Here is a 20,352-nt window from a genome sequence, read left to right as displayed (position 1 = left end):
GCAGTCTAGGCTTATTAGTAATAGTGTGATGTAGTGATTTTGTTGCTTTACCACATTAATTCAGGGGAGAGATTATTGGCAATAAAAGTGATATATTCAGACAAAATTGTAGGATGTCTTGGATTTGCTTCTAAATAATGCTGGGGAGGTGAGAAAAGTAAAACAGAATTGGCCTTGAGTTCATAATTATTGAAACTAGATGACAGACATGTCAGAGTTCATTACACTGGCCTCTTTGTTTTTAATTTTTAAAAATTTTCTACAAATAATATTCTTCAGAATTATTACATCAGAATAGGGTTTGGTTTTGTGCTCATTGCCACTTTTCTTACAGTGCTGAAGGAAGTCACGTTTCAGGACAGAGCAATGGACGAGATCCACAAGCTCTTGCCAAGGCTGTACAGATTCACCAAGATACCTTACGCACAATGTACTTTGCTTAAAAAGTCTAAGAATATTCTCTGAGAGGAAGAACTGGAAAATGAATCGACATACAACTTATGTTTCCAGTGGAGTCAGCTGGGTGAGGATGCCTCCAGCCATAACAGAAACCAACACTGTGGGGGCCAGGGTCTGATCTTTATGTTGATACAGGAAGATTGTTTACTTCATCAAGGAACACAGCACCATTATGCAATATGAAACCAGCCAACTGCTTTTTTGTGCGGTATCCTGTAGGAAGTATCGCGGTTGTTTTGTTTTCACTTTCTTGTAGTCTAACCCTTTTAATGCCTTTACCTCAAGTTGCTTGGCAGCACAACTCTTTGCAAAAAAAAAAAGTAAAGAAAAAGTAAATGAATTTTTTTTTTAAAACTACACCTATATGAATAATCAAAGTGATTGTTCACAATGATGTGTGCAAAAAAATTAATGTGCATTCATGTATTCTTGTAAAAGTTATCTGTATATTTTACATATATACATGCATACTGCATATGCATATATATCTGGATCTACACTGATAGTAGATATATATGTATCTCTGTATATATTTTATAGTTCATTCCATCGGGGAACCGTCTTTTCCCTTTTATTATTCTCCCACCACCACTTTCATTTTTCTCTCTACCTCCCTTTCCTTTATCACCTACATTTTTTTCCCCTGATGCTACCAGTGACATTCAAATATTCATGTATCTGGTTCATTTGAATATGAAGCATGGCAAACTAGATTTTTATTTTGCACACCCTACTCCTATCTCTTGTCTCATACACAATTTTGAGTCCTCAACTATTGGTATTGCTTTCCTAAGAAACACAATTATTTTATATATACACATATATATAAAATATGGTTTTGTGAGAGTGAATGTCTGCTCCCTCCAGCCCTCAACTTACATTTGCCATTTGTGCAATGTGTACATAAGCAGTAGCACCGAAACTATTCTTTTTCTTTAGTGAATTTGTTAAAGCTGCTATTAAAACAAACAAAAAAAAAAACTTGTCAAAAGTTGTAACTCTCTCTATAAGTGATGCTACTATTCTAAAGTCTCTGTTTCTATGTGTTATACATGGAACTCCCTTAAAGCTTTTATAAAGGGTAAATGTTTTACATGATTGGAATCATGTAGGGTTGAGGTCTCTGAAATTGTGTAGAGAGAAGGGGTTGTTGAGGTTTCTTTTAATTTTTTTTGCTAGTTTACTTGCTGCCTCTCATACCTTAATGTGATTTTCATATATATATTTTTATATATATGTATTGTATATATAAACATATATGTATGTGTTTTGAAGCATAGCTTCCTTTTCTTTTATATTTATTAGAATAGTGCTTTAATAATTATAGAATTGTATTGGCAACATCTTTTATAGAAATATAATCATGTTTATTTTAAGACCTAACAATTTGTTTTGCTCTCCTTTAGTGCAATAAGCAGTTTTAAAAGAAAGCTGTGTCTGTTTTACATCTTTACCACAAATCGTGGGAGAAACAGGCACCTCCATAATTTTAAAAGGGCAAAGTAATATAGCCTTAATTTCAGAAGGAAAGTTTTATAATTTTCAAGTTTAAAACATGTCTTATAAAAATCATTATGAAAATGAAGGAAGTTAAATTTCCTAAATGAGTCTTGACCTTGAATATTAGAAATAAAGTTGAAGAACTTTGATTTAATTATTGACAATAACTAGCTTAAGATATAGAAGACATGTAAATTTTTGAAAATAGCTCGTGTTTATTGAAGAATCATACTGGTGAGGTGCCAGTTTTCATTTACTAAAATGAGTCAGGAAAATATAAAATGATATTTTTAAAACTTTATTTGCTGATTCGTCACTAGTGTAACTTTCCTTTTAAAATTAGGGAGATGGTGACAAAGGAAGTTAGGACTTTGATCATTTGAAATGAGTTAAATCACTGAAATATTGAAAAACTTTTTTGCAGAACTTTTGTTTTATTAACTTCACTTTAAGATATTAAAAAATACTATAAAGCTGTCAAAACCGAGTTTATCAGTAACCTTGGATTCAAGGGAGCTTTGCACTTTGTAACTCATGAAAATTGCATTTAAATTTTTTTTTTGCACTGGTTCAGAGTGTAGATATTACAGATTGTTTCCAGTGGGCATTGTTGTTAACCTTTCAGAATTCCATCTGCACATGAAAACAAATGGATTAGCTCTTTAGTTTCTCTCTTACCTATTATCCACATAATGCCAATTTACTGTATTTTGAGCCTAAAATCTGAGCCCATGTCCTCCAACAGGTATGAAATCTTTTGTCCCCCTGCCAGAAAACTAAGAAAGTACTGTATTTTGTATGTTTATTATATTGAAGTTGCTGAGATGCAATTTACAACACTGTTTCAAAGCTCTTTACATAAGGTAATGTTTGTGTAGTATATACATTTTTCTCCTAACCATCTCTCCTCCTCCAAAAAATGTCTGTAAAGGTTGTATTTTTTTTTACATTGAAATTTCACTGAATATAATCCAGAACATAGACAGGAGAAGGAAATAGCATATCTTAGATATGCTTAAAAACCTGATGGCCTATGTTTGCTCAGTATGGGTAAAACATCTTCCTTTATCAGTGGGAGTTTCACAGAGTCATGTGGGAGACTTTAGGGCCTAGGGAAAAACTGTAGATAATTTTCCCCTGTTTACCTGCTTTAACTAATTTCAGTCACCTAATCTCACATGTGCTAAAGTAAAGCCCACAAGTTAAATCTATTTAGAAGGACTTTTACAGAGGAAAAAAAAAATTTTTAACATAAAGCTTTACCTTTGAAATGAGTTCTTTATAGGGTGCTCTTAGAGTTTCAACATTGCTAGTTTAAAGTTGGTTAACTTGAAAGAATATGTATAGTATATTTCTATTTTGCTTACTAACAAATTGGTGTATCAAACTTAATTATAAGAAACTTTGTGCTTAGAATTTTAAGATAAAAGACTAAATGGCACATATTTTTTGAAATTTGTTTTAATTGTTATTGTACTTCTGGTGTAGAATCACTGATCTTTTTTTATTTAAAAGAAGAAGAAGAAAAAGGTTGTTTTGAGTTTAAATGGTCATGAAACTCAACAGTGACCTTTCTATTCCTGCCCTTGCTCACTAAGTATACAGTGAATGCTAAATTTCTCTGTGCTGTTTTCTGTGATATATGAGTGACTTTAAAATGTCAGTCCCAGCAACTGGTGTTAATAGATCTTCATGTGAAGAATTGGGAGCTTAATGTATATTCTGGATGGCAAATATGTAAAGTGCTGATACATGTTTTATATTATAGTATCAAGTTAATGGCATTGAGGACCATGCATTTACAATACTGTAGCTGCTATATTTATTTAATGAAGTAGAGTCTGACAGTTACTGCACTAAACAGTAAGGAGATGAGCAGGATTCAAGGCTAGTGTTAAACTTTTTTTTTTTCCTAAATAAGATTTAAGAACATGAAATATCAAGATAACAAAGGGTGCTGCCAATTTAGGTTCAATTTAATGTCAGGATACTCTTTCTTTGTTTTAGAAATGTGGATTTTTATTTTAGGAGTTTTGGAAAAGGGTACCTCAGCCTCCTTAGTACTGGTTTTTGGCTTATTTTCACAGACGTACAGATGCCCTTTATTTTTTTCTTAATATTTACCTTTTAACACATTTCTCAGAAAAAGTATTTGTCTATGAAAATCTTCCTGGTTATAACCTATTAATTTATTTATCTTCCTTGAAGAGAGTCTAGGTGGGATTCTAGCAGGAGTATACTGGGTGTTTTAGAAGGCACTTGATAAAGATTCATCTCTTCCTTCTAGCATGGAGACTCCTAGCCTTCTAAACACCTATACTAGTTTTCCAAACTATAATAGGTTCTCTAATGACCCACCACTGCCTAAAGTTTACTTCTATATTCTTTAATGGATTTTAGTATGACAGACCTCATGACAGACTTAGTCATGACAGACTTAAGCTATGTCTAGGAAAGTAAAAGCTGCATTGCCGTTCCTTAGAAATGATTGGCAGAGGATCTCAATGTTTAAGGAAAAGGTGAACACTCAGAATGCCAGTAATAAATCTGAAGGATCTATTTCTGATGAATTATAGACGAGGAATTAGAGACTTACCCAAGAAACCTTGTGGGTGTTTGATTCAGAGGCCAACATGAATTTACCATAGGTAGTGATTTTTATGAAATTCATGAAGCTAGCCACTTGGATTCAGCTAGAATATTTTGTAGTCTTGCTATTAAAACTTGATAGTGATGTTTTTCCAAGAGGCTTAACTGACAGGTCTGTGAAAATTTTATTCAGTATCACTAAACCTGGTTTAAATATTTATTTTAACTCATCCTCTTAGCTGTTTTCCTATTGAATACTTTTTAAAGACAAGTTGCCGCTAACAGTAACTCGCTACTTAAATTATCTTTTATGAGCTATCGGTCAAGCTGTAAACAGACACCATTGGACTGGTATCTTTATTTTGGCTTTTTTAATCCTTTTCATTCTTTTTGAGAATTCATGGATATCTTAAAGCTTCAATAATAATACTTGGGAGACTTTATACCAAGTGAGACCTTTGTGAGTGGCATTATAACTCTGACTCTAAAGTCTGTTTGTATTTTCCTTTTCTTCTCTCATTTGATCACATAATGCACTTTGTGATTCTATAGGAGGCAAAAAACAAGCAAAGAATAATGTGTAAAATCAATACATAGATGGGAAAGCGAGAATTTTCTCCAAAAAAATCATTAAAAAAAATTACTACTTATACTGAGAACATTTTTGATCAGTGGCAATACTAGAAATGATACTGTGATTAGTGAAACCTAAGCTGACTCACAAGAAGAAAAATTCAGTCTCTCTCTCTCTCTCTCTCTCTCTCTATATATATATATATATATATATATATATAGCCTCAAAGGGAAAAATATTTTTTACCTTTTTCTGCTTTTAAAAGTGGTACATTTCAGTTTATAGTTTTCCATGTTGATCAAAATAATTTCTTTTAACTGAGATACAGTGGTCAGAGCTTGAGCTAATATTGTCTACTACTAGTTGAATTTTATTTTTCTTTACCCATCAAAGATAGTGCTCTATATTTTTACATTGTTGTAAGAATATTTTGCTCTTGAAGTATGGAAACTAAAGATTAATTTGAATTAATGATAGAAGGTTAATAAATTTCATATGGAGGGTTGAGATTTACCAATGAGAAGCCCTCTTGAAGTATCAGGTAGCCAACAGAATGACAAAATTAAGATGCTGTCGAATCATCCATCCAGCCATTGGTCTCCCTTCCTTTTTGAAATCAATATCTGAGGTAACCAAACTCTAATGTTATATCTATGTTAGGGTATCATTAAAGCGAAGATGTTCTTCAGGGTAGATGCTGAATTAAATTTTTAAATCATTTTTTTTAAAGCAAGGCGGTTCTTAGAAAGTGCCTTTTCAGAAGATGGTGCTGTAGACTTTTATTTTTCAATAGCATGAGGCTAAAAATTTAAAAGATAAATTATTTTAGAACTCCAAGAGTATGACCGTTTCATATAAATAATGTTATTTGTTGTCCTGAATCTGGTCCAAGGGAACCAAATAAAGCTTTTATTCAGTAAAGTATCTAAGTAAATGCTCACCAAATGTATTTTGTAGGTTTAAAAACACAGTTTTTAACAGAATTAACCCTTTCAGTTCTCAGCTGTGTTGAAGGTAATCTATATGGCACATAAAACAGCAAGTTTGCTTAACTTTTTAGCAAGGGTACGAGTATAGTAGTAAACCCCCGAAGTCAATGGTAATTTGCCAGAAATTATGTCATAGGCTACCTTCTCCCCCTCCAGCATATTGACCCTTTTGTAAATATCTATTGGTGGCCTTTTCTAATTACTCTTTATTAAAGAAGACTACATATAAAGATAGAGCCAACTCACCAAGGAAATAGGAAAAGTAAAATGATTATTTCTCTATCTTTAGGGAAATTTTTTTCTCTTTCAGGCAGCAAGATATATTCTAAATGTCTCCCTCTTTTTTTCTAGCATAGATGAAAAATGATGACAGTGCATCTATATGATTGGTTAATTAGAAATAGAACATGTAAAAATTAGGCTTTGGAGGAAATAAGTAAAAGGATGGATAATAGCAGAATTATCCCTACTGGTTGGAAATTTAGTAATCTATCAGAAAGCAATTTTCCCCTGAACTAGAAGTAGTAAACAGCAGTAAATGATCACCTAACCAGTTCTTGCTTGTGAACTTGGTGAGCACTCTTCCAGAAAAGAATAGACTTAAAAAACAGACAAAAGAACACCACACCTCAGTAACCTTGTATGCTGCATTATGTAATAATGATAGTGAAAATATATTGATTGTTTGGAGTGTACTATGTCTGTCTGCAATATACATGCATATTAAACTTTTTCATTTTTTATAATGTCATAATAGCAATTATGGGTTTATTTTTTTAATATTAATTTTTCTATTGTGATGTTTGTATTTATTGACAATTTGTGCGCAACTTTTATATTTTGCTTAGATATTGGTTTTAAGGTATTTTATTTTTATAGATATTTCTAGCTTTTCCTCTTTCTTTGTAATATCAGCGAAGATAAGATGGAATGTTAACATACCAACCAAACTACTAATTCCATAAACTCTAGAGTTTGGATTTTTACCAATAAACCATTAACACTATTTTCTAACTTAGAATATTTAATGTTGTTTATATAGTGGGCATTAAAAAAGACAGTCTTTAGACAGATTTCTAAATGTGGAGGGGAAGTGGGACTTTCCTTATAAGTTAGATTTCCTTTCCTTAAGTAGCAAACTAATAGACTGGATTGATTTCACCTGATCTGCAGATTAGGGCCAGCTTGTTACACTTGTTTTTCTAACTTCAGCTACAGTTGAAACTGCTTAAATGGTTACATCATTCAGCATTAGGATTATGATACCATTTTTTTAGACCTGGAAAACAAATGATCCAGAAGTCAGTGATTTGAAATGGGGTGTCCCCTCCCCTGCCATAATTACATTATATGGAAAATTTGCTACCCTGATCTTTTTCCTACTGCGCTTTTGAAATTTTTTTAACCCTACCATACTTTTAAAGTTGTTTCTTATTCATCAAGAAGAAACAGAGTTTAAGTAGCTAAACGTAAGATAAAGACTGATTAATACTGCATTTCAACTAGTTAAACATTTAAGTAATAATTATGAATTTGAACTAATTGTAGGACAGTTAAAAGTATCATTATATAATATTAATTTCAAGTATAATATAGTCACTTTAGTTTCCTAGTGAATCAGTTCAGTTCAGTCGCTCAGTCATGTCCAACTCTTTGTGACCCCGTGGACGAAGAGATCAAGATTATTTGTTTTGACATTAACTTTTTATAAAGGTACATGAAAAAAGTGAATTCTCTTAAACAGGTAAAACATTTCCTTTGTATTTTTACACAGTGAATTTTCTTGGTAAGTCATTTTTTTTCTGTAAGAGATTAAAAGATAAACTTGATCCCATCCTCTGAGCTTTAAATTCTAAATTATCAGGGTTTAATGTATGACATTTTGCCATACTGTATTCTTTCACTGAGAGGGGTAAATGAGAAAGTTTCAAGTAATTATAATCGGAAAAATGTTATTTTTATATTATGTGAAACAGCAATTTTAAATGAATCAGCATGTGATTTCATATAGATGTTAGTTATATCACTTTCCCCCACATTTTTGCCAGTTTCAGTGGGTTTTTAAATATTCATAATACACTAGGCTACTTCCTTTACCCTGATATCAAGTAGTAATTGAAGGTTGGTATTCTGATTATAGGAATTTGTTGATACTAAAAACTAAATATGTTTTGAGCAATCAGATATCTTTTGTTGCAAGTATATGCTCCCCTCCTAAGGATATTTATTGTGGTCATAATGTTAATAGTTTTATTCATTATGCTTCAACACTGCCCCAGGTTGGCAGGCAAAAAATTCTTGTAGGCCAATATTTTTAAGGCAGCTTTGAGTAGAAGTCCTCCTTTGTTTTCTTTTTTTCCTTCCAAAAGCTCTTTGGAACCTGACATATAGAGCTTATTTCGCTCTTTATGGTAGGCTCCATAAATCAGGGTACCTAGCATCAGTGCTGAATTACCATGCTGAAGTACTGGGTGACGTGTTCAAGCTTACAGTCACCTCTTAGAGCTGTCATGAATAGTCTTATGTGAGTAGGAAACAGATAGGAATATTGGTCATTAGAACTTTGCTTTTTTGTGTGATGTTTTATTTCTAAAAATTGATTATATGCAAATCTACAATGTTATGTTAAGTTTAAGAGGCTGTGCCAGAGACTAGAGAGGGAGATTACTCTGGTATTTAATGCCTAAAACTTTCCAGCTTTATTTACTTCATGGCTTTAGTTGGAAGGACAAACAAAATCCTTTAATTTGGCCCTTTATTTTTAGAACCAAAGAAGGAAGAGCTTTTCTACAAAAAACGTTGCAGGTGTGATAGGAGATCTTTGTGAAGAAATGGACTAGTGGGTTTGTAAGAGTATGTAGTAAGGGGGGATATGAGGAAAAGGAAAAGGTTTCTTTGCTGGAATTCTTTTGGACAGAAACCTTAAATTGTTTGATACTTGTCTAGTTCTCATAGCCACATTGTAAAAGAGGAACTCTTGTTATTTGAACCTAAGAAAGTGTCTCTGTAAACTAAATGTATTTTGTGTTATTTGTTGTCCCAGATCTAAAGGTACATCTTCATTATAGACGTTGATTCTGAATAGTAATTTTAAAATGAAGTATTTTTCTTAAATAGAACCATGACATTGCTATCAACAAAGCTTCTCCAGCTTTTCCTTTTATATAGAAAACACAAAACAGAACCTTCCCAGACGAGGTAGTCTTTCCTGTAAAAAAAAAAAATATTTTTTGATAAAAGATTTGGGGAAAACACTGGTAGGCTGTGATGAAGAGGGAATTTTGCCTAACATAGACAGTCCAGCCAGGTTAATGGGTACAGTTTGATCCCAGGGAGTCTAACAAGAGGAACCTTTGGTAGCAGGTAAACGTTTGGTTTCGGTAGCAACAGTCTTGGATCTCTGGTGGTGATTAACGGCGAGTACCTCCCTGTTTCACAGAAAGGGAATGATCTCATACTGTTGATGATGATCCTGCACGAGCTGTTTTTCTAATTCAGAAATCAGGTCTAGCAAGCACTAACCAAAATCTAATACTTTGTCCCCGTAAGATTCTTAAAAAGTTTTCCAGGAGCTCTCTCATTTCTTAGCCCAGAGTATAACCCTTCTCCTCTTTAAAAGAGAAAGAATAAGGATTTAGAGGCAGTTTATATAGAATTCTGCTTTGAGTAAATGTCTTTAAAATAATTTGGAAAGCAAGATCACATGCCGCAAGTTATGGCTTGATTGAGAGACTCTCTGAATACTGTTTTCATGTTTGGGTTCTAAAGTTTTTTCTTTGACATACCATTCTTTGATTTACTTGAGTGCCATCATTCTGTTTTGGGATGTTGTCAGTGTTTTATGCCATTTATGAATCATGCAGTTCTTCTCTCTCCTCCCCCTTACACACAAACACACACACATGCTATTCAAAGGGGGAGGGATAAAAGAAAAAAGATAATAAGAATCATTAGGATGTAACTTTAGTTAATAATGATGGAGAGAAATCTTAACTTGGTTAAATGAGAATTAAGATTGAAAGTGTTAGTGCTGCAGCTATTCTCTCTATCCATAAAGGTTTTTGCTACCTGTAGAGTGATAATGTGTACAGAATATGTATCTGAAATAGGCTGTTATAGCAAAGTAATAGAGAAAATTATTCTTGAAAGTAACATTTCAGTTTTTTGCAACAGTGATGCCCATATTCTTAAGGAAAATTAATGTAGCTTCTGGTTTTAATGAATCAGACTCTGATTTAAACATCAGGAGATTTGTAACTGATTCTGACATGTCAACTTAAAAATTATATTAAATGGATACTTAAGACTATTATGTCCTCTTAATTTGCATATTATTTCAGACCTTAGTTCTGTAGATATATCTCCCACCTATATGCCTCTTAGTGTGTGCAAAATTGCATATTAAAGATTTTTTTAATTCATTTTGTAGTCAAATCTGAACTATAAAGGAGAAAGCAAAATAAATTTCAAATACCAGAACTTCTGGAAGATCACAACTGGAAAAAGATGGTTGAGAGCCTGTTGCCTTTGAGGGTAGTGAAAGTGTTTGTTGCTCAGTCGGGTCCGACTCTTTGCACCCCCACGGACTGTAGCCCACCAGCCTCCTCTGTCCGTGAAATTCTCCAGGCGAGAATACTGGAGTGGGTAGCCGTTCCCTTCCCCAGGGGATCTTAAAGGCCTCTGAAACTTGAGCTAAGACTTGGAGTTTAGTCAGCTCTCCCACTAGTTTGCTCTGTGTCCTTAAGGCAATTCCCTTAATCTCTTCGTGCCTAGGTTCTTGTAAAATGGTATTGATAATACCTGCCCTCACCTCCCTCACAATGTAGTTCTAAGAACAGGATGATGTCTGTGACAGTGCTTGAGCTCTCGAAAAGAAAAGCGATTCAGAGGTTCAAGATAAAAGAATATTGTATGAAGTGTTCATTTCCAGTTTGCCCCTATGAAAGTATCTTTAGTTACCACCCTGGATCATTTTACCAAACAAAGGTAAGAGAAACTGAGGCTTTATCATGGTATGGTGTTCGCCTCCAAACGTATCCTGTTAACTTTCTCCCCTGCTAGCTGTCGCACAGGTTGAATTTTTCTTTATAGTCATTTTTGGAAAAAGCGCAACTCCAAAAATCAGACTCCTTTTAGTGGTGCTATGGCAGCTGTGATTGTATTTTGAGTTAGTTAATGTGATGAAACCATCAGATAATCAAAAATTAACTAACTTTGCCTTTTGCCTTCAGGCATTTTTGCTGTGGATTGGCATCAGAGGCTGTTGTACAAACCAGATAGTTGTCCATTTGTTATCCCTTTGTTTCTTGAAGATTTTTTTGTACCTTTTTTTGGAGTAGGGGGTTAGGTTTTAAGAAGGAAAGTGTGCTGCTTTCACTTAACACTTCACAGAGTTGACCTTACTTTCCAATCACCATGTACCTGTAAAAAATCATATTAAAAGGGTTTTTTCTTCATTTAAATTAAGTTCTAGTATCTGCCAGTGATTTTAGGCAGCCTGTTGGTGTCTGACCCAGTTATCTTTATGGATTGTGGGCAGAACCTTACATTTTTACAGACTTACCCACTTTCCTGGGGGGAAGGGGCTCCTGTTTCTAGGAAAAAAACAAAGGGCATATCACCACAGGTTGTATAAGCAATTCCTTTGCTTGTTTGTTTTGTTAAGAAATAAAGGATGCATTTGAGGTACACAGGGTATGAATGCATTCAACATTTATTTTTTATCTCTATAGATGCTGATCTCCCCTTCCTGCAGGCAGTTTGAGCTTTTAGCTCATCACTAACATGGGTGATATCTGCCTTAGTTTTATAGGATAATAAAAATTACAAGTACTGAAAAGTTGGGGAGGTTCATGCTTGGAAAATGAACAAAAAAAATCCACCTTGCTGGGTGAGATAGCTGAGAACATTGGATATTTCAGGAATACTTTTCAACAGTTTTTGCTATAATGTGTAGCTTTAATATCTGTCTTCAGTTACAGACCCATGAAAGTATTACTGTATCTTGTGAATAAAGATCATCCTTGTGGACTATATGGATGCATTCATAGGCTGTGGGAAGCAGTGGTGTGTGTGTCCGTGTGTGTGTAAATATTCTATGTTTATAACACTGTGTATCACACAAGTTTATATAGAAAAAATGTGTTTCTTTAATGTTTTGGGGGACTAAAATTGTAATATAACCATTCCAGTGTAATCTGACCAGTCACTCTAGAGAACATTTATACTACACACAGATACACACCCCTAAAGCGTGGCTAACTGCTCCCACTTTAGATAATTGCTGCTTTTTTTAAAACCCAAAATAATGGAGGAAGAAACAGCACTCTTTTTAAAGGGGCTTTTCTGAAAAGTAAAATGTAAATATAGGACATGGGAGGGTGGGGCCACCTGCAGATGTCCTGCAGATGGACAAATAGCCTTTTAAATTTTACTTTTTAACCATCTTAACCGTGTGTGCCTATTTGTACTGCAGATGTGAAATATTTGGGGGGGTTAATATCAGTATGTTTTGAAACTGAATTATTACATAAAATCAGAGTAACCTCTTTCTCCATCCTCCTTTTCCACACTGACTATTCTTGCCAAATATTTCTACCGAAACCAAGTTTCAGCATGGTAAAACGATGGACACTCAAACCTCCTTCTTCATCTTCCCTAATCCTGTTTTGAGCCCAGTCCGGCCTTATATTTTTTTGTTGGCTTTTCATAAGTAAGAACAATTTACTGTAGTTTAGAGGCTGCAGAATTTCAAAATGTTTATAAGCCTTCCTTTGTTAATGTTCGGTTACACAGTCACATTAGTTAAAACAGTGGAGTCAGTGGAGTGAGTCTGAGTTCGTAATATGCTGTAAGATAAAATCTTGACTGATATTAAACTTGACGGCTGCATTTTATTAAGAGGAAATTGGATTACATGGTGGGTGGGAGCTAATCTATGATATATATGTAATCACTGTATAATTAGAAACACCAAATGTTGAGTCCTATCACTGTGTACTTGGGGGCCAGGCTTTGGATATGGTTGTCATTTTAATTCCTTGAAGACTGTATGTCATTAAGACGAGCAGAAGGCAAATAAAGTTTTTAAACAAAAATGCTTTGGGGGGGTATTTAAATTATGTTCCCCCCAAAAATCTTTACTACAAAAAACCTAAGGTTGAGATTGAGACGCTTCAAGCCGCTTTTTAAGCAGTTCAGTCACTTACAATATTTTATGTTAAAGAAATTGTCATAATTCTTTCTGAGCCAAACTGTCACTAAAGTGTCCTGTGACAGAACCACTCCTTTTTTCTGCCATTCTGTGTATTGGAAGAGTTCTATGTTGTATTTGTTTTTAATCCTTGATTTTTAAATATTAATGGTTTTAGTGTTGCTTAGCATCAGTTTGAAGTGTAACTTTCACTAATAACTGCAATAAAAAGAAAAGCTTTGCTCCAAACTTTCTGTTGGCGTGTGTTCATCATTACTGCACTTCAGACTTAGGTAAAGGGAGTTAGTTGTGAAAGAGTAAAAAGAATTTAGGCTTTAAGGATCATAAAGTCCTGGATTCTAGACAAGTTCTTTGATGCTTCTAAATAATAGTAGGGCTATTGGAATATTCAATGAGTTAATAGTTGGAAAGTACTTAATAGTGCTGGGCATGCAGATGGAACTCAGGGTTTAAAGAGGTTCTCCCTGGGGACTTTCCTGATGGTCCTGTGGCTAAGACTGTGCTTCCACTGCAAGGGGCACTCAGGTTTGATCCCTGGTCAGGGAAGTTATGCATGTCAAAAAAAAAAAAACAACTCTTATGGGTTTGGGGCTCCATAGGGGGGAAATAAAGTGATGTAAAATACAATTTAAAAACTTTCTCCCCCATCTAAATAAGACATTGGGTCTCTTAGACTCTCCTTCCTTTACTTAAATAACAGACACTGGGTGGGGTGGAAAGAGGAATAAGCAAGAAGTCAGGCTTGCAAACTGCCAAGTGGTGAAAGAACTCAAGAATAGGTAGGAAAAACAGAAACAGAAATGAATTGGAGAAATCTTCACAGGCCCAGAAGTGGATACACAGCCCAGGTGTGATATGCAAGACAACACTGGACTAAAATTTTGAAAAACAGCTCTCAGCAGTCATGACTGCATGACCTCAGCTATATTACTTTTCATTTCATAATTGAAGTTAATAGACTAAACTCAGAGGTCTCAAGTTGGCCGCCAGTTTCAGTCTCCAAATAATTTTTGTTCGGTGTTGAAAACATTTTTATTGGTTGCTAACATTTAAAAGCTGGTGATGGAGAGAGAAGCCTGGTGTGCTGTAGTCTATGGGGTCGCAGAGTCAGACAACTGAGCGACTGAACTGAACTGACTGAACGTTTAAAAAATCAGAAGATCTCACATAAAAATCCCTTCATCAGTTTCACTATTGCTTCAGAGCCCCTTCACAGCTGCCACGAGGGAAAGCTCAGGAGTGGCTGACCCCTTTGGATGGAGCGGACTCCACAGCCCCATCGCTCTTTGCCCACGCTGCACGGGGCAAATGTTTGAGTCAAGAGACCCTAGCAGGACCTGAGGCCTCCAACCAAGCAGGAATCCCTGTAAGAGTGAGCTCCTTACCTAGAAGGAACTCATTACTTTGAAGGATTCCAACCTAAATATTAAAGATTAGTCCCTTCTTTATCTGTTTACCCTATTTATGTTCTCCAGAACATCAGAGAATTCAGTCTGATGCCATCTTGCTATTATGTATCCTGCACCCCAGGCTTCCCTCACCTCCATGTCCCCAGACTCTGTGCAACCCTAACAGTACAGTTTGTGTTCTTGAAGGATCTTGTTACTGATGCTGAAGAAGCACTGGTTATCTTAACTAACATGCTGATGGGCTGAATTTTTTTAACTATGTGTGTTAGCTGTTAAAGTTTGACAAATAGAAGAGAATCACTCTAATGTCAGTCTTGTCCCATAACCACTGATACAAGTTCAGAAAACATCAATAACTATACCCAGATTCATACACTTAAATGGGGGAAATATGTGTAACAGTGATGCTAAGGCATGCTCTGATAAGTCAGGCTGTAGTAAACATAGTGAAAAAGTGAAAGTGTAGTCACACAGTTGTGTCCAACTCTTTGCGACCTCATGGACTGTAGCCCTCCAGACTCCTCTGTCCATGGAATTCTCCAGGCAAGAATACTGGAGTGGGTAGCCATTCCCTTCTCCAGGGGATCTTCCTGACCCAGGGTTTGAACCCGAGTCTCCTGCCTTCCAGGCAGATGCAGATTCTTTACCTCCGAGCCACCAGAGAAGCCTGGTAGCATACACAATTGTACCAGAAAATCATGATGGTTCTCTCAGCAGACCGTAATCAACCAATTGCTCTGATTGATTAATAAGACATGCTGAACTGGATGCAGAACAAGTCACCAATTCTATTAAAATCCAGCTGTTTGAAACTTTCTTCAGAGAAGAGAGTGCTCAGAGCACTACAGTAAGACATACAGAAGTGAGGTGGTCGTCTAAGGAAAATTCCAAGGTGGTTTTTCATTTTTGGAAGGGGGCAGTACATCTTGAACTCTTAAGTTCTCATAGTTTCCATGTTTCAGTCCTTTGCTCATTTGACAAATTCTTTGGCTGCTGAGACTTGCACAGCTTGCAGCTGCTCTAAGGAAATTAATTAGGTTAACCTGTAGGTGCCAAGAGAGGACAGGATCATTTTTACAATGTTTGATAAAATGTTTCTGTCATAAAGGACTGGAATCTTTAGTTTTTATCTGTTGAAAAAAAGATGGCTCTTTTCCTACTTTGTCACTTTTGTTACTTCTATGATTTCTACAATCTATAAAGATCTTTGCAATGCCTTTATAGAGCAGCACTTTTCTTATACTATTCTCCATTAAAATATTTTCCTTTAAGAATAATGCTTGGGTTCACTTATTTAAAAAGAAAAGCAGACATATTCATGGCTTATGAATTATGAAACTTTATATGCTTGATTCTCAGCTGAAACAAATTATTAATAGACTTTTTTGCTAACTGACCTCAGAAACAGCCCAGTTCAAAGGTACTTGCAACTGCTAACTGTACAGTATTACTCTTTACTGCAGTATAAAGTACTCTTTACTGGTAGATGGAATTTGCACATTATGTTGCAAAAACTAAAAACCAAAAACATCTGAATAGTGTTGATGCTTTACTAAACAGGATTTCAGTCATAACCGTTATTCGGATGGTTTTCATCTGTAATTTTTTTTTTGGCTGTGCTGGGTCTTTGTTGCTGTATAGGCTTTTCTCTAGTTGCATTGCAAGAGCTTCTCATTGAGGAGGCTTCTCATATTGTGGCACACAGGCTCCAGGGTGTGTGGGCTTCAATAGTTGTAGCACATAGGTTCAGTAGTTGTGGCATAGGGACTTAGCTGCTCTGTGGCACGTGGGCTCTTCCCAGACCAGGGATCAAACCCATGTCTCCTGCATTGGCAGGTGGATTCTTCACCAATGAGCCAGCAGGGAAGCCCCACTTGCAATATTTTTATACAAATGTAAAATTAAGGTTGCCAAACCATTTTATCGGTTTAACTTTTCTAATTTATTTTTGTCCTCTTACAAAGATTTTAGGTTATAAAAATTTCCCATTTGTGGTATTCCCTTGAATAGTATTTTTTTACTGAAAATATTGGAAGATGTGTTTTAAATCTTTAATTAAAAAGTATTACTAGTATCTATGTTAAGACCCTCTAAAAGAGCCACAGCGCAACCCTCTGGTGGCCGAGGGTCCTCTGTGGTGCTTGAGGAGGACAGGCTCTGTTCCTCCAAACACCAGTGGTCGGACCCAGGCATATCTGTGTTTCTCCAGGACTGACCACCTTTAGGATGGTGTGTGGGATACAGGCTGTTCACCCAACACGCAGCCACCATTCTGGATTCAAGGTTGCAACTCTCCACTGGAATGATGAGAGGGTTGTCAGTGGTTTGCCCCTGGGCCTACTTCCAGCAACATATTTGAGTCCTTGCTCTGTGATGGACTGGCTGCACCCTCCCTCTTCACAGTCACTGGTGCATTGGATACGCTGTGACTATGTTCCTTCCGAGGCATCACAGGAAGCTGCCACAGCAGGCTTTTGGGCCCTCAGCTTTCACATTTGCAGGGCTTTGTCATTTCAACCATCATGGTGTGGGCATCTATAAAGTCATGGCTATGCTATGGAACCCCTGACCTTTTAGGCTTAATACCTTGAGAACTGATTGGACACCTCCTTGCCTCTGCTCTGTCATGCTCTTCAATTCAACAATAAGAAGGCAATAACAGATAAAAGTCCATTAATGAGACAAATCTCTTCTCCGAATCTGGTTATTTTGTAACTTTTAAAAATGCAGTATTTATTTATTGGCAGCACTGGGTCTTTGTTGCTGTGATCAGGCTTTCTCCAGTTACACTGCATGAGCTTCTGATTTCAGTGGCTTCTCTTGTGGAGTGTGGGCTCAGTAGTGGCACATGGTTAGTTACTCCGTGGCATGTGGGATCTACCTGAACCAGGCATTGAACCAGTGTCCCATGCTTTGGCAGGCAGATTATTAACCACTGGACCAAAACCTGGTGATTTTTTTTTAAGTGTCTCTTTTTTAAAGAAAAATGTATTTATTTGGCCACATTGGGTCTTAGTTGCAGAACACAGAATCTTCGTTGCCTCATGCGGAATCTGTTGTGGTGCGTGGACTCTCTAGTGATAGCAGATGGGCTCAGCAATCATGGTGTGTGGGCTCAGTTGCCTGAGGCCTGTAGGATCTTAGTTCCCCAATCAGGGATTGAACCCGTATCCCCTGCATTACAAGGTGAATTCTTTACCACTGGACCATCACAGAGGTCTTCCTGCTTGTTTTTAGACTATAATCTTTGAAGAAAGATTTGAGAGGAATTGTAACCAAGAAATGGTCAGACTGAGTTCTGTACGCTGGGGAGTTATTGGGGTATCTCTCGGCTTCTCATAAGACTCACAGTATAACTAAAGGTTACATATGAGCCTTTGCCTTTTAATTTATCAAACTTTTAAAGGGAATTCAGCTTTATTACTCTCAGTATCTGATCAGCCTTCAATACTTGTCCTAGGATGGTAGAGAAAGGGAAAGACTGTTAATTCAAGAGTAAAGACTTCCTCCAACTAATAAAAATAAATGGGAAAAAAAGTAAAAAATAATAATAAAATTAAAAAAAAAAAAGAGTAAAGACTTTGCAAAAAGTTAGGCATTTTTTAGTTTTTGCAAACTTCCCAGCCCTGTTCAGTTGATACTAGTTACTGATAGTTACATGTCCAAGGGAAATTTTAAAATTAGAAATGCTGATATTTCACATTACTGCTTTCTAAATCCTAGGAAGAAGAGCCTGGAGATTTTCTGAATATACAGAAGTTTCATGTAGGGAAGAGGTCCCTTTAGAAATGTTTCAAATTGTTACAGATGCTAAACCAAGACTTAATCCTCAAATGTGTTTACTTGCCCTAAAATAATCTGTCCACCAATATAAAATTATAAGTAATAAGTTGTTGTTCCCTCACTGTAGGAATCTCTAATGTGAAGATGAATTCGATGACGATAAAGTCTTTTTTTTTAATATTTATTTATTTATTTATATCACTGAACCAGTCTTATTCAAGGCAGGCATGACTTGGTAGTTGCCGGTAGCATGTGGGATCTTAGTTCCCCAGTCAGGGATTGAACCTGCATAGCTCCCATTGCAAGGCAGGTTCTTAACCACTGGACCACCAGGGAGGTACCCCAATAAAGTCTTTTTAAAAAAATTGCTGTATAATAAAAATATATTGTACTCCAAAGAAAGACCCTTTTGGTATTAGTTTGAAAATCTGCAGAAATCTTCTCATGTAACTAAATTGTTGTTGCTTGAAAAACATTTTCACAAAGTTCTAACTTTTCTAAAATAGAAATTTCCAGAGGGATGATGAGAGTTTAATAGTAACATACAACTTTGCTGTCATTTGCCAAGATTAATAAACTATTTAGGACTTAACTTTGATTATCTACATAAAATAGAGAAACGGTAAACAGTTAAACAGTGGGGGAGGGGGATCTCCAAATTTGTACTTTGTTTTTCCACTTAAGAGGGTAAAAAGGCTGAAATAGAACCACTTTTAAGATGTTACATTTTACATTTTCTCATATTGGAAATAACCTGATATTTTAGCATGCCTCCAAACAGAAAAGGATGAATAAAATCATCATTCATCCTCTGAGTTGTCTTTATTTTTCCCTTAGATTTAAATTTAATCGAAAACAACCTCACATCAAGACTAAAATAGGAACTACTATTTTGTTAGAAATTGTCCTCTTGAAAGAAAAATGGAAGTAATTTATCTGAACCCTTTCCAGTTAAAAAGTAATTAATAATCACGGAGAAATAATCCAGTATTTCATTAGTTTGTAATATCTACAACCATCAAGAAGCACAAGAACGTATTTCAGTAGGAAAGACTTGGGAGATGGAGAACCAAGTAATCTGCCTCTAGACACTGGAAGTGCACTCTAAAGAAAGATAAAGGAGAAGGGAATGGCAACCCACTCCAGTATTCTTGCCTGGAGAATCCCATAGACAGAGGAGCCTGGCGGGCTACAGTCCATGGGGTCCCAAGAGTCGGACGTGACTTAGCGACTAAACCACCAGAGAAAGACTACCCTCAATTTGACAGCAAGTGACAACTGTCCCTAAGATTTTTTTTTTTCCCCCGATAGAAAAAGAAAACACTTGGAAAATGAAAATAATAAATTTTCTATTCAAATGTATAAATATATTTTGTGTTTTTTCTTTCAGTCTATTTTTCTATACATTCAGAGGGATAGCTATAGCATTTATATATGTGGGATATATTGTTATTGCTTTGTAACCCCTTTTTCAGTTAATATGTTTTCATGTAATTAGAACTAGAAAGAGCGTTAAAATTTTTTTAACTTTTATATTAGAATATAACTGATTAACAATGCTGTGATAGTTTCAGGCAGACAGCAAAGGGATTCAGCCATACACGTACATGTATCTATTTCCCCCAAACTCCCCTCCCGTCCAGGCTGCCACGTGATACTGAGCAGAGGTCCCTGTGTTGTACAGAAGGTCCTTGCTGAAAACTAGAAAAGCCTTTTTAATGTCTACATGATAATATTCTATAGTATGGTTAAAACATTGTTTATCCAGACTCCCATGGTTAGCCATTAACTTGTCGCCAGTGTTTTGTTATTATAAATAATGTTGTGTTTAAAAAA

The 20,352-nt window shown here is 35.6% G+C and overlaps 1 protein-coding gene across 5 annotated transcripts in view; it reads left to right on the top strand.

Moving 5' to 3' along the window:
- Window positions 1-13,552, top strand: part of AGO3 (argonaute RISC catalytic component 3) — a 118,479-nt gene extending 104,927 nt beyond the window's left edge. For all 5 annotated transcript variants that reach the window (XM_020880237.2, XM_070468406.1, XM_020880238.2 and 2 more), the window contains one exon: window positions 335-13,552. In XM_020880237.2, the coding sequence (XP_020735896.1) occupies window positions 335-443 (109 nt within the window). In that variant the 3' untranslated portion in view covers window positions 444-13,552. The remainder of the gene's footprint in view (window positions 1-334) is intronic.
- The last annotated feature ends 6,800 nt before the right edge of the window (window positions 13,553-20,352 follow it).

This window comes from Odocoileus virginianus, chromosome 5, assembly GCF_023699985.2.
Source record: "Odocoileus virginianus isolate 20LAN1187 ecotype Illinois chromosome 5, Ovbor_1.2, whole genome shotgun sequence".
NCBI lineage: Eukaryota > Metazoa > Chordata > Mammalia > Artiodactyla > Cervidae > Odocoileus > Odocoileus virginianus.
The sequence above is the reverse complement of the archived record's forward strand: the minus strand, read 5'-3'. Positions and strand labels throughout refer to the sequence as shown.